This window comes from Uranotaenia lowii, chromosome 2, assembly GCF_029784155.1.
Source record: "Uranotaenia lowii strain MFRU-FL chromosome 2, ASM2978415v1, whole genome shotgun sequence".
Lineage (NCBI taxonomy): Eukaryota > Metazoa > Arthropoda > Insecta > Diptera > Culicidae > Uranotaenia > Uranotaenia lowii.
In genome coordinates, this window is record NC_073692.1 from 153,708,150 (window position 1) to 153,722,029 (window position 13,880).

Genomic DNA, 13,880 nt, shown 5'->3' on the forward strand with positions numbered 1-13,880 from the left:
CTGGCCGTTGACGCACTCTCGCTCTAAACAAAAACACGCTCGCTCTATCTTTTCCACTCGTTCTCGTCGACGAGATGCGCTATCCGAAATCTGCGCGAGCGGCCGAGTCAGACAGGCACGGCTAGCTCACTGCGCGTCCTAACCGAGCGGCGTGCGAGGTCTCTCTTTTGGTTAACAGAACAGCACGCAGCGGCTCTCAATGCAGCTCGCGGCGGCCCTCCAAACGGTCTGAGGCGGCTCTCTTTTTGTCACCGGGCGGCGCGCACGGGCTCTAGTGTGGGGCTTGTGTTTTGTATTTGCCGTGGCCCGATTGATAAATCTGTGTGTTTAATTCAATCAGCAAAATAGTTAGAACAAATGGTAGCGGGCAATGGACTTGGCGGGAGGATTAAAAGAATCATTATAGGAGGTCTACGTTACATATTATTAATAGCTCCAAGCACTAGTATTCATGAAAATTTTACCATTAACTAGTAAAATTTCGATACCAAGAATGACATCCTTTTTTTGGAAATGCTACGGCGACATCGATATTTATAATGTCACGAAATTTCAATCGTAACATTGAAATGTTATGAATTTGACTGTCGCGACCACTTTTAATGCAAAGTAAATTTAGACAATGGGATTCAGATCGATTAAATAAGAATATGATTCGAATTTAATTTGTTGACTTTTCTATAGGAAGATAGTACATACGCGAGATTAAAACAAACTAATGATGATTAACGGAACAAAAACCAGTAGAAATTAGTTTAGCTCCGATTTTAACTTGCGACCCCTTTAGTGAATAGGTTTGACTTGTAGGTGACGAAAAATAGTGTCGCGAGCTCGCTAGTACAAGCTTCTAATGTTAGTACCGCGAGAAATGTGTTTAGCTCCGATTTCAACATGCGACCCCTCTAGTGGAAGGGTTTGACTTGTAGGTGACGTAAAATAGTGTCGCGAGTTCGCTAGTACAAGCTACTAGTGTTAGTACAAGTAGAAATTAGTTTAGCTCCGATTTCAACTTGCGACCCCTCAAGTGAAAGGGTTTGACTTGTAGGTGACGAAAACTAGTGTCGCGAGCTCGCTAGTACAAGCTACTATTGTTAGTACAGCGAGAAATGTGTTTAGCTCCGATTTCAACTTTCGACCGGTCAAATGAAAGGGATTGACTCGTAGGTAACGAAAAATAGTGTCGCGAGTTCGCTAGTACAAGCTACTAGTGTTAGTACAGGTAGAAATGAGTTTAGCTCCGATTTCAACTTTCGACCGGTCAAGTGAAAGGGTTTGACTTGTGGATGACAAAAAATAGTGTCGCGAGCTCGCTAGTACAAGCTACTAGTGTTAGTACAGGTAGAAATTAGTTTAGCTCCGATTTTAACTTGCGACCCCTCAAGTGAAAGGGTTTGACTTGTAGGTGACGAAAACTAGTGTCACGAGCTCGCTAGTACAAGCTACTATTGTTAGTACAGCGAGAAATGTGTTTAGCTCCGATTTCAACTTTCGACCGGTCAAATTAAAGGGATTGACTCGTAGGTAACGAAAAATAGTGTCGCGAGTTCGCTAGTACAAGCTACTAGTGTTAGTACAGGTAGAAATGAGTTTAGCTCCGATTTCAACTTTCGACCGGTCAAGTGAAAGGGTTTGACTTGTGGATGACAAAAAATAGTGTCGCGAGCTCGCTAGTACAAGCTACTAGTGTTAGTACAAGAAGAAATTAGTTTAGCTCCGATTTCAACTTGCGACCCCTCTAGTGAAAGGGTTTGACTTGTAGGTGACGAAAACTAGTGTCGCGAGTTCGCTAGTACAAGCTACTAGTTTTAGTACAGCTAGAAATTAGTTTAGCTCCGATTTCAACTTTCGACCGGTCAAATGAAAGGGATTGACTCGTAGGTAACGAAAAATAGTGTCGCGAGTTCGCTAGTACAAGCTACTAGTGTTAGTACAGGTAGAAATGAGTTTAGCTCCGATTTCAACTTTCGACCGGTCAAGTGAAAGGGTTTGACTTGTAGATGACGAAAAATAGTGTCGCGAGCTCGCAAGTACAAGCTACTAGTGTTAGTACAAGTAGAAATTAGTTTAGCTCCGATTTCAACTTGCGACCCCTCTAGTGAAAGGGTTTGACTTGTAGGTGACGAAAAATAGTGTCGCGAGTTCGCTAGTACAAGCTACTAGTGTTAGTACCGCGAGAAATTAGTTAAGCTCCGATTTCAACTTTCGACCGGTCAAGTGAAAGGGTTTGACTTGTGGATGACGAAAAGTAATATCGGGAGTTCGCTAGTACAAGCTACTAGTATTAGTACAGGTAGAAATTAGTTTAGCTCCGATTCAAACTTTCGACCGGTTAAATGAACGGGTTTGACTTGCAGGTGACCAAAACTAGTGTCGCGAGTTCGCTAGTACAAGCTACTAGCATTAGTACAGGTAGAAATGAGTTTAGCTTCTATTTCAATTTTTGACCGGTCAAGTGAAAGTGTTTGACTTGTAGGTGACGAAAAATAAAGTCGCGAGTTCTCTAGTACGAGCTATTAATATTAGTACCGATAGAAATTAGTTTAGCTCCGAATTCAACTTTCGACCGGTCAAGTGAAAGAGTTTGACTTGACGAATTCACTTGTCCAAGCTATAAGTGTTGGTACCGGTAGAAATTAGTTTAGGTCAAACCCTTTTCACTTGACCAGTCGAAAGTTGGAATCGGGGCAAAACTAGTTTCTATCTGTACTAACATTAGTAGCTTGTACTAGCGAAATCGTGACACTATTTGTCGTCACCTGCAAGTCAACCCTTTCACTTGACCAGTCAAAAGTTGAAAGCAGAGCTGAACTTATTTCTACCTGTACTAATACTAGTAGCTTGTACTAGCGAACTCGCGACACTATTTTTCGTCATCTACAAGTCAAACCCTTTCACTAGAGGTGTCGCATGTTGAAATCGGAGCTAAACTAATTACTCGCGGCACTAACACTAGTAGCTTGTACTAGCGAATTCGCGACACTATTTTTCGTCACCTACAAGTCCATCCCTTTCATTTGACTGGTCGAAAGTTGAAATCGGAGCTAAACTAATTTCTCGCGGTACTAACACTAGTAGCTTGTACTAGCGAACTCGCGACACTATTTTTCGTCATCCACAAGTCAAACCCTTTCACTTGACCGGTCGAAAGTTGAAATCGGAGCTAAAATAATTTCTACCTGTACTAATACTAGTAGCTTGTACTAGCGAACTCGCGACACTATTTTTCGTCACCTATGAGTCAATCCCTTTCATTTGACCGGTCGAAAGTTGAAATCGGAGCTAAACTAATTTCTAGCTGTACTAACACTAGTAGCTTGTACTAGCGAACTCGCGACACTATTTTTCATCACCTACAAGTCAAACCCTTTCACTAGAGGGGTCGCAAGTTGAAATCGGAGCTAAACTAATTTCTACTTGTACTAACACTAGTAGCTTGTACTAGCGAACTCGCGACACTATTTTTCGTCACCTACAAGTCAAATCCTTCCACTAGAGGGGTCGCATGTTGAAATCGGAGCTAAACTAATTTCTCGCGGTACTAACACTAGTAGCTTGTACTAGCGAACTCGCGACACTATTTTTCGTCATCCACAAGTCAAACCCTTTCACTTGACCGGTCGAAAGTTGAAATCGGAGCTAAAATAATTTCTACCTGTACTAATACTAGTAGCTTGTACTAGCGAACTCGCGACACTATTTTTCGTCACCTATGAGTCAATCCCTTTCATTTGACCATTCGAAAGTTGAAATCGGAGCTAAACTAATTTCTAGCTGTACTAACACTAGTAGCTTGTACTAGCGAACTCGCGACACTATTTTTCGTCATCCACAAGTCAAACCCTTTCACTTGACCGGTCGAAAGTTGAAATCGGAGCTAAAATAATTTCTACCTGTACTAATACTAGTAGCTTGTACTAGCGAACTCGCGACACTATTTTTCATCACCTACAAGTCAAACCCTTTCACTAGAGGGGTCGCAAGTTGAAATCGGAGCTAAACTAATTTCTACCTGTACTAACACTAGTAGCTTGTACTAGCGAATTCGCGACATTATTTTTCGCCACCTACAAGTCAAACCCTTTCACTAGAGGGTTTGCATGTTGAAATCGAAGCTAAACTAATTTCTCGCGGTACTTGTGCCGTTAATCATCATTAATTTGTTTTAATTTCGCGTTTAATCTCCCCAAAGACACAACAACTAATCAATATTCCAACCATCGATCAATATGATCGATCTAAACGGTTTCATTTTAACAACCCTTGCGTAAAGCTATTTAATTTGGCCTTTTTCGCGAAATTTTACTAGTTCATGGTAAAAATTTCATAGTTACTAGTGTTGGTAACTATAACTTATAAATATTTTAAAACTTCTAACATTTATTGTAATAACCCTCCCACCAATCCCGTTGCGCGCTACAAACTGTTTAACCAATTCTATTAATTAAATTATTCGTACAGATTTCTGAATCGCCCCCCAAACACGGAACACACGGCCCACACACCGTGTGCTAAAGAGAGCCGCGCGCGCTGATCGGTGAGCCGCCGTGTCCTCACGGTAGATGCTCGGTGTTCCTAAACGCACGCGGCTAGATAAACGCAAACGCAGTTTTCGAACCGCTCGAGCTCTCGAATAGGCGCGCGCAAATTCGCTCAGCTCAAAAATTTTCAATCTGCGTTTTGGTCGCAAATTTCTCGAGAGAATTTCGAGCAATCAAATGTGCCCGTGAACCGAGAACGAAAGAGCTGCGTTTTATTTGCTCTTTCTCATTCGACGCACTCCTGCGTGTTGAACCCTGATGACCTAGAAAGTCACATGGGACAATTTCGCTTGGAACGGCAGTATAAGTTCCCTATAATTTTAATCCATAATTGAAATATAATCTGCTGTCGTGTGAACTCCGGCAACACTGCGGCAGGAAAATGGACCGGAAGTGGAACAAACGTCAAAAGCCGGCGTTTGTTTTGATGTAATGCCTTCTGCTAGAGACCTGATTCGTAGATAGCCGTTTTTGAAGGACGGCTCATGTGGGGGCTTATTTTGTATTAATATGAATGAATTTCATAAAAATACTCGATTTATTTCTATTTCAATTCTTTAAAAATCGTTTATCAATTTTAACTGCATAAAGTTACCCATCGCAATGAAAATAATTTATACTGCATGATGACTATTCTTATTTACAGGATTTCGAAACGATGTAAGAAAATATCAATATCAACAAAAATTGATGCGGCTGACGGTGTGTCGTCATGGGATTTTTTTGCCGATGAAAATGGAAAATGGAACAGCAAGTGTTGCGAGACATATTAAAGTTTGAAGATAGAATGATAATTTGTAATTGAGTAATTCCAAATTTTATTATCCTCCGAAAAAAAAATTAGTAGAAAATCTATACATTTGAGTTCATTGGCGTGTTTTAATTTTTTTATTTTAATATTGTAGACAAAGAATTTGAAGAAGTCTTTGTTGACTTATTCTTAATTTTCAAATTAGGAGATGTTAAATTTCTCTTCGCTTTCATTTTGCCAACAGTTCGGCATATTGGCTACCCTGCCACAAAATTACCGCTACACAGCCGTCCGCTTGCTTTGATGCTTCAGCAGGAGTAAAAAATCGAACAAGACCCAAGTTGATCGTGAGCGTGGAAAGAAGTACTCTCTTCAAGTGTGCGCCGCCGGAGGTTTTGCGGTGGGTGAAAAAGGTAATAATCGGTTATTTACGGTACCAAATCCGGGTTGTGCGTGTTCTCCGGCCTGCATGGATCCTGTGGAGACCGGATTTTCCCGGAAAACTGGTCGTTCGTGGCGACAAACAGTGTTCTGAAAATTCCGCTACGTGTGGGCAGTGTGGAAAATCGACATTTTGATTTTTTTTTTGTGCGTCGTGGTTCTTCCTCCGTGGGCGACCGAGCATGAATGAAAAATGTGATTTTCTTCTACGGGAAAAAGTTGCGGAAATGCGGATTCCCAGCGTTAATTGATGATTTTTCTTGTTTTTCGTTGATCCTGTCTAGAGAGTGGAGTGAGGAGGCAGGAGTTGCAGGAGAGTTAAGTGGTGTGGAGAGGAGTGAAGCGAGAAGTGGCCGAGAGGTTGTCGCCGGATCTAATCCAATAAAACAAGAAAAAGTAAAGGTCAGGAGAAATCAGTAGAACCGGAAGCCTGAGAATGTCTGGTAATACTTGCTTCAAGTGCGACCGACCGGGTCATTATGCCCGCGATTGCCAAAACAGTGGCGGCCGACCGTCCGGACCCCGGGAAGTCCGTCGGGACTTCGGAGGCGGTGGCGGTGGTGGCCGTCGCGAGAAATGCTACAAATGCAATCAGATGGGCCATTTCGCTCGTGATTGCAAGGAGGAATTGGATCGGTGCTACCGCTGTAACGGTCAGTATTGCATTATTTACTTTGTCTACTATTTTGTACCTAACCCCATTATTTAGAGAAAGCCGCTCGTTTCTTGTTGAATTTTTCTAACATGCTTTATCCAAAACAAAATAATACCGAACATCATTAGCTATTTCGTTTCCTTTAAGCGGCATTGTTTGAAGGAGATGAAGGAAGCATGTTTCAAAATTTCAGTATTTTCTTAGCTTCATAGAAAATAAAAACACGATTCAAGTTTGGATACCGACAGCAGCGCAGGAAACACGCTTCTCTACTCGCAAATTGCAGGTCGTTGACAACCGCAAGAGCAAAGTCGAAGAAGCCAGTGCTGCCAGCCTCGTTCGAAGCAAGCCAGTTTGTTTACCTTGTTTGGAACTAACCCTTTGCGACTGGGTTTCGATATGGTATCTAAAAACTTTTTATTTAAAGTCATTTTTGTCGAAAAATGAAACTTTTTATAGGTAGTAGATCTTTTTCAGTTTTATTTAAATTAACTTTTCGCTTTTCTCATTTTACTTTTGCTGTTGAGAGCCTTGTACATATACATGTAACTATTGCTCAAAGTCAAGAAAAAATAAATTGTTACAGGAAACTAATAAATATTAAACCAAAAATACAATTATATACTTTCAATTTTAATATATAAAGATTTTATTGTTGAAACATTAGTTAAAGAACAAAGTGGAATATTTAATTGAGTAAAATGTATTGTAGTTTGATTCAATTTTGGAAATATAGGTACCTATTATTACATAAAAAACTCTAAAAAGTTTTATTACTTCGGCTTTTGAATTATTAAGTTTTGTCCTAAAGTTCGGTAATTTTTCATCTGATATTCGATAATTTTGTTTTATAGAGTGTTTTTTTTTATTTAATGTTCGAACATTATTAACGATTGTTCGGAAAACTGATCGTCATCTTCTAATATATAAAGATGAGTTGGACTATATATGTTTGTTTGTTTGTATGCACCTTATACAAATCCACACCGCTTGACCGATTAGCCTGAAATTTGGTACAGTTATGTGTTTGGACCATGGTAAGGTTTTAGTAATAGTTTTGAGTCCCTCCCACCTAAGAAAGGGGACCCTCCCATGCAACTTTCGTTTTTATTCCCACGAATCAAAAGTCATGGCACCCATTTTGGCAAACCGATTATTTTTCCTTTGGCGGGGTTATTTTCACCATCACCATGGGCCGGGCATTAGAAACGACCTTCCAGAGTTCACATGTACTGAAAGCAAATCAAAGCTTGCTGAGCATTTAAAATTTGAAAGGGGAAATTTTGGCGGGTGTTTTTATTCCTTCTTCTGTTCAAAGCACGTGGTACTGGTACGAGATATTCGGATGCAATAATGAGCCTACATTTTGGATTGAAATATACAACTCGCCTGTGGTTTTCAAATCGGTCTCAACTTCGATGGGCGCGTTGAGATTCTACAAGAATATCCATTATGTAAAATATTAATACAATGATTCGTCTTAGTTATGAATTGACTCCTTCAGTTGAATAAATATTTGGACTGAAAACTAATGTTCCAGCTTTTAAAATTCAACCATTTTCATAATTTTGGAATTCATCATTGTAAGTTCAAGACTGAGATCTCATCACTTCGATTGCCGTGTAGGAATTGAATTTACAATAGGGATAGGGAAACTGAACGTTCATTTCATGAATAATGAAGAAATCTATTCAGTAATTTTTAAATATAATTTAAACTTAATAGATATCATTCTTCGGGGAGATCATCCATCTTGAAAAGAGGTCATTCACATATGTTTACAAGCTAAATATTCTGGATTTTTACTAGATAATACATGGATTGAATAAAAAAAAACATTGTTATCATTTGATGATAAAAAGGTTAAATAAATTCAAACTTCCTTAAAAAATGTGGGTGTGGAATAAAGTACCAGATATTTTTCCGGATGTATCGGGATCGGACAATTCCAGCCAATTTTATCCAAAAACCTGGCAAAATCCAGCATTTGATTTCAAAATGTTCAACCCAATATCCGACAATATCCGGGAAAACTTGGTCAAAATCGCGGAGTTATGGATAGTAAAAATAACGAATTTTTTTCATCAAACCACATCAGCAGATTTTGAATTGTATATCAAGCTTCCAAACACAAGTCATGATTATTTGAATAAAATAGCCATTAAAAATTTCTTTTTGGACGTGAAAAAAAAATTATAATAATACAATTTAACTTACATGTTACATTTTAAAAAAGAAATGAATACATCCGGGGTTTTCCAACGAAATTCGGCAGCCGGACCAGACCGAACTTTCCTCAAATTTTGAGTCAAATGTGCAGGCAAGTCCGGAAGAATCCGGGCAACCTGGCAATCTTAGATTAAAATGTTTATCAAGATAGAATGAATAAACATTCAAACCAAAATAATCTCATAATCTTATAAATCTGATAAATAACCTAATGATCTAATAGATCATTTTTGATTCAAGGGAAATGATTTAAAATTTGTATTAGCAAACTTATTATGAAAACGATAAAATTTGCTAATAATCCCAATTAAAACTTTAAGAAGACTATTTAAACTTACAAAGCTTACAAGGCCAAACATGGTCAAATTTGTTATGATGATGAACAAAAAGCCTTCAAAATTTCAAAATTTAAACGACTCATTTTGATTTATATTTTATGTGAACCCGAGCAAGGCCGGGTAAAATCAGCTAGTTCTTCATAATTCTAGAATCAGTTTTGAATTGGACGTATAAAGCAATGTAAGCTAAATTTGTTTGTTTGTTTGGTTTATTTTTATAGAGACTTTAAGCTAAATTTCATTATTAGCTATATTAGTTCCATTTGGTCAATGGGGACAGAACCGCTAGAACGAATGTTGAATATTTCTTTTGAGCGATAATCAAATACCTTATAGGTATCAAAATTGCATGCTATCTACATCGCACAAAATCAAAAATACAAGTTTTATTAAATACAAGAGAAAATGGAAAAAAATGGGTACAAAATATGATCAATACCTTTTCCATAGTTTGTGTTATGTTCTTGTAATTGTTGAGAATTCGATAACTTATCGACTTTCCAATACCTAATATACTTTGTTTATTACCCTCTTCGAGGTTTTTAGAATAAGCAAAGGTAAGAATTTAAAATTTGTAATACATAGTGTAATAGCTATTTCAGAGCAAACATTTTTTTTTTTCAAATCGTTGCTGCGTAAGTTAAAATAACTTAGATTTGGATAAGTTTCCGCCTTGAATGGCTATCGGAGTTACTTGAAAGACAATCTATGGAAATTGAATAATGTTTCAGTTTCGAATCACAATGTGTCAAATGTACATTCAACGAATCAATGTTGCTAAACCTTCTGCTTTCAACTTTGATGGTTCATAATAAGTTCCACGTTTCAATTTTTCGAGTACCCTTTACTCAGCCAAATGTAAACTTTGAATGGTACTATTTAAGTAATGAGGGGTCTCCTGATTACCTAGGTTATCTCCAACCGTGAAAGCTACATAACGGAATCAAAACTTCACAGTTTGTGCAATCAACAGACTCTATCTTCTTTACTATTATTCCTAATCAAATTAAACGTTCGAAAAAAAATTCAAAAAGTTTTACATTAAAATCTGATTTGAATCTTTTGTCTACCCTCATCCAAACAGGCAGCGGCCACATTGCTCGTGATTGCAGCCTTTCGCCGGACGAATCGTGCTGCTACAACTGCAACCAGACTGGTCATCTGGCGCGCAACTGCCCGGACAAGGGCGACCGGGACATGAACGTGTCCTGCTACAACTGCAACAAGAGTGGACACATTTCGCGGAACTGCCCAACTGGGGACAAGAGCTGTTACAGCTGTGGCAAAATAGGCCATCTCAGTCGTGACTGTACCGAGAACAAGGGTCGCGATTAGAAGTCGGGTTATGCGTCGTCGTGGTGTGCCAATAGCAGCCAACAACAGCATCCAATCAGCAGCAGCGGCAATACTGGCATCAACAGCAGTAACATCAATAATAATAATATCCACAGTAATGTAGCCATCAGCACTAACAACAACACCGGGATGAGCCATCTGAGCCACATTCACAACAGTAATAATAATAACAACAACAACATGACACCCAATTTCTATCGGATGCAATCGTCTGTTTCATCGCAGCAGGACCATCCGAAGCAGCATCTGTTCGGGGCGATAAGTCCGTTCCAGAATCATTTCCATCAGAGCTACCAACAACCGCAGCAACACCACCTGAAACAGCAACAATACCAAGGACAGCAGCAACCATTTTCCTTTTCGGAAAGCTATTCGGGAACCACCAAGTTGCACAATGTGACTACCGCCACCTTCCTGCTGCAACAGCACCCGAAGAACTACTACGGAGGTGCGGCTTCTCCGATCGGAGCTCATCTGGGGAATTGTATCTCTGGTGGTGGAGGTGCCGTCAATTCCGTCACGGCTGCCGGCATTATTGGAGGTGTTACTGCGGCCACTGCTGCTACGACTGCTGCTGCCACCCTTCACGCAAACAAACCACGATTCAAATTATAATACAAATGATTACGATTAAATATTTACTGAAACAAGATAAAAAAAAATGATGGTGATGCTATGGCAAGATAATGGGGATCGAATTCAGAAGTAAGACATCCGGACAATGCAGCAGAACACATTAAATGGCTTTAGTAAGGCTATGGAATCAGTCCTTTAAAAACAAACACAGAAAACAAAAGCTAAAACCAATTCGATGACGGAAAGCCAAGTTTCGGAACGAGCGCGCAGCCTAACAAGTATGCCAGAAAACCAGAAAGTAAACATTTGAACACTACAAACATTTTCATGAATACCAAACAGACATTTTGCAAACAAAAAAAACACATTTATTCACACCATTTAAATAAGCTTTTAGGAGCCATCTATTGTTTTTTTTCCTATTTTCAAATGCTTAACCGTACGAAACCGAAAACGTTGAAACAAACCTTTATACATTACTTTTTTTCGTATGGCGAGAGTGGATTGAAAAACAACAAAAAGAAGATAATAAACCAGGAAGGAGAGCAACCGTTGAAAGGTTAATAATTTTGTTGTTTTTTTCTTCGTTACGTTGGTTTCGGGTACGTTTGCCAATCCTGATCTGTCCGAAAGTTCTTCACCCGCCTTTTCGTTTTATAATTATATTTTTTTTGTTAAGTTAAGTTTGCGTTTTAAGTTTTGGTTTTTTCCCTCTATCGCGCAGCATTTTTCTGGGTTCAGATTCTTCCTAACAAACTCTTGAAGCATTAGTGTTCCAACGGATTCGTCCAATTTAAATCCATTAAAACTTCGAGAGCCTGAATTGTTTCACTTTAGCAATACATACTTCTCTCTCCCGAACGTTTGCGTTCCACGGTAAAGATAGGTACATAACTCGTTTGTTTACCCTGGTCTACCTGTGGCGCCACGTGTTTTGTTTTGAGGTCTGAGAATAGACCACAATTTAAGACTTGAGTAAGTACAAGCAACCTGTTAACTACAGTGCGCCAAAAAGACTTCAATGCCGCTTGAGCGAAGAACCCTAAATGAATGTAACATGCACAGGCCGATCTAATTGGGCCGTTTTCTTCTCCATGTCTTGTTGTAAATTCCTTTATTTGCCTTTCTGTGGAATTTTATCCCATATTCAGATTGCAGAACTAGCGTTAAAACGACTTGTTTTGGTAGTATTTTGTGGAATTTTTCGATTAGGGTGATTGATCCTATGAGAAAATCGTACAGAAATGCTTGTTTCACAATTCCATATGATTCAATAACACTTGAAAATGTTCCCGTAACATGCTGCTCCCATCTTTTTGCCTAATTTCTATACCAACTTTATTACATTTTCATCAGTTCACCATCAACGAAGCTTCATTATAAACAAAAGATACTTATAAAAAATTCAAAATGTGTAAACTATAGACATTTGCATTAGTAGAGAGTAAAGAACAACTAAAAGAAAAAACAAATAACGATATTTACTTAACAGAAATTGATTGAAAAAAAAACTATTCACCAAAAAAATACAAATGCGAAATTCTATCAACATAGAGCAAAGTAAAAACAATTTTTAGTGTCGATTAACGTCTATATAATGAAAAACCAATGTGGAAGAGAGAAAAACCAAATTCAAAGTAAAACAAATATAATCGTACAAAGGAAGAAAGAACACAAATTCAAGCTTACACACGTTGGAGCGAAGCATTCCGCACGTTCACAATTCAAAGAAAGAAGCGTGAGCGAACTAGTAACAAACAGTTGAAAGTTGAGGACGCGGGAGAAAGCAAGAACGAAAAACAAGAAGAGGCCAGTCGAGTCGAGGAGGAGCGTAGACAGCAACAACAGGAACAGAACGCACTGCGGTGCATCGAATACTGTGTGTACCTAGTACAGAGAGCATGCAAGCAAACAGGAACAGCCCTTGCAGAACGAATTGAGCAAAGCAAGCAGATGCTCTGAAGATGATGCGTTACAATTCTTTTTTGAAACTGTGATAACAGCCAAAACTTATCGCGGAACGAAGTACTTTATGAGGTGAAAGAACAAGAATACGCCCACGGACAATGAAGCTCGATATTTAAAACCATTGAGGCGAAGAGAGCTCGTTGGTTGTGGAAGAAAAACAACGCGATATTTATGGAAATTTTAAAATATTGTTTTTCGCATGAAAGTAAAAAAAAAAACGCCAATCAATGCAATTTGTTGATTTTTTAACTTTAACGACGCGAATGATCGAAGGTGGGAGGGCAGTTCGGTGGAAGATTTTTATTGCAGTTTTCGTTACTTCGTTTTTTTCTTATGCGAAGAACTTGATGGAGCCGTCCTCGCGTTTACAAACTCGTAACTGCTGAAGCAAATCTTAACGAACAAATATTTCCGGGTTTATTTGTAGTAATAGAGTCAGAGGCAACATGAGCTCGTGGCCCGGGGGAGATGAAAACGTATCGTAGGTTATCGTTTTATGATAACGTTATCCCTACTTCGGTATCTTTACAAGCAAACAATGTTCACAAGTTTCTTATCATCACACAGATAGGCAGACGAAATCAAAATGGCAGACGTTTAAGGTAAGCAAAATGACGACAACCATTCGGAGAAATCTGTTGGAGACGTTCGAAGTGGGACGACGAGTAATACAAAAGTACCTATTAAACTGTTGATTTCTAAACTGATACTTTTGTACAATTACAATGCGAATCATAATAGGGGAACTTTTTTCTAATTCAATGGAAAATACTGACGACAGTGGCTAGCTGCGAAGCGAATTCTAATTCCCAAGTGCTCGACGCAGAAAAGATGTGAGGTCGAAGATGAACGCGGGAGGAGAACGATGGAGGCGTTATTATGGTTTTATTCAGAGGCACTTCAAACGAGAACCAAGCAGAAGCAGACGAAGAGAGAAAACCACCAACCATATAGGTATGAACGAAGCGATTTTCTCAAGCACCTCTCAGGAAAGTTTACACGAAACCGTTCGACGTAATACGATACAA

General features: G+C 38.9%; 1 protein-coding gene across 1 annotated transcript; it reads left to right on the plus strand.

Moving 5' to 3' along the window:
- The first annotated feature begins 5,551 nt into the window (after positions 1–5,551).
- LOC129744982 (CCHC-type zinc finger nucleic acid binding protein) lies at positions 5,552–11,451 on the plus strand. Its single transcript, XM_055737803.1, has 3 exons — positions 5,552–5,702; positions 6,015–6,383; positions 10,037–11,451. Exons 2-3 carry the CDS (start codon positions 6,167–6,169, stop codon positions 10,285–10,287), a joined length of 468 nt encoding a protein of 155 aa, XP_055593778.1. The 5' UTR covers positions 5,552–5,702; positions 6,015–6,166; the 3' UTR covers positions 10,288–11,451.
- Positions 11,452–13,880: the final 2,429 nt, after the last annotated feature.

Excerpts from the sequence above, each read along its gene's own strand:
- LOC129744982 (XM_055737803.1), top strand. The coding sequence starts at position 6,167 with ATGTCTGGTAATACTTGCTTCAAGTGCGACCGACCGGGTCATTATGCC. Across the intron at positions 6,384-10,036 it reads TCGGTGCTACCGCTGTAACG|GCAGCGGCCACATTGCTCGT; the intron begins GTCAGTATTGCA and ends TCATCCAAACAG.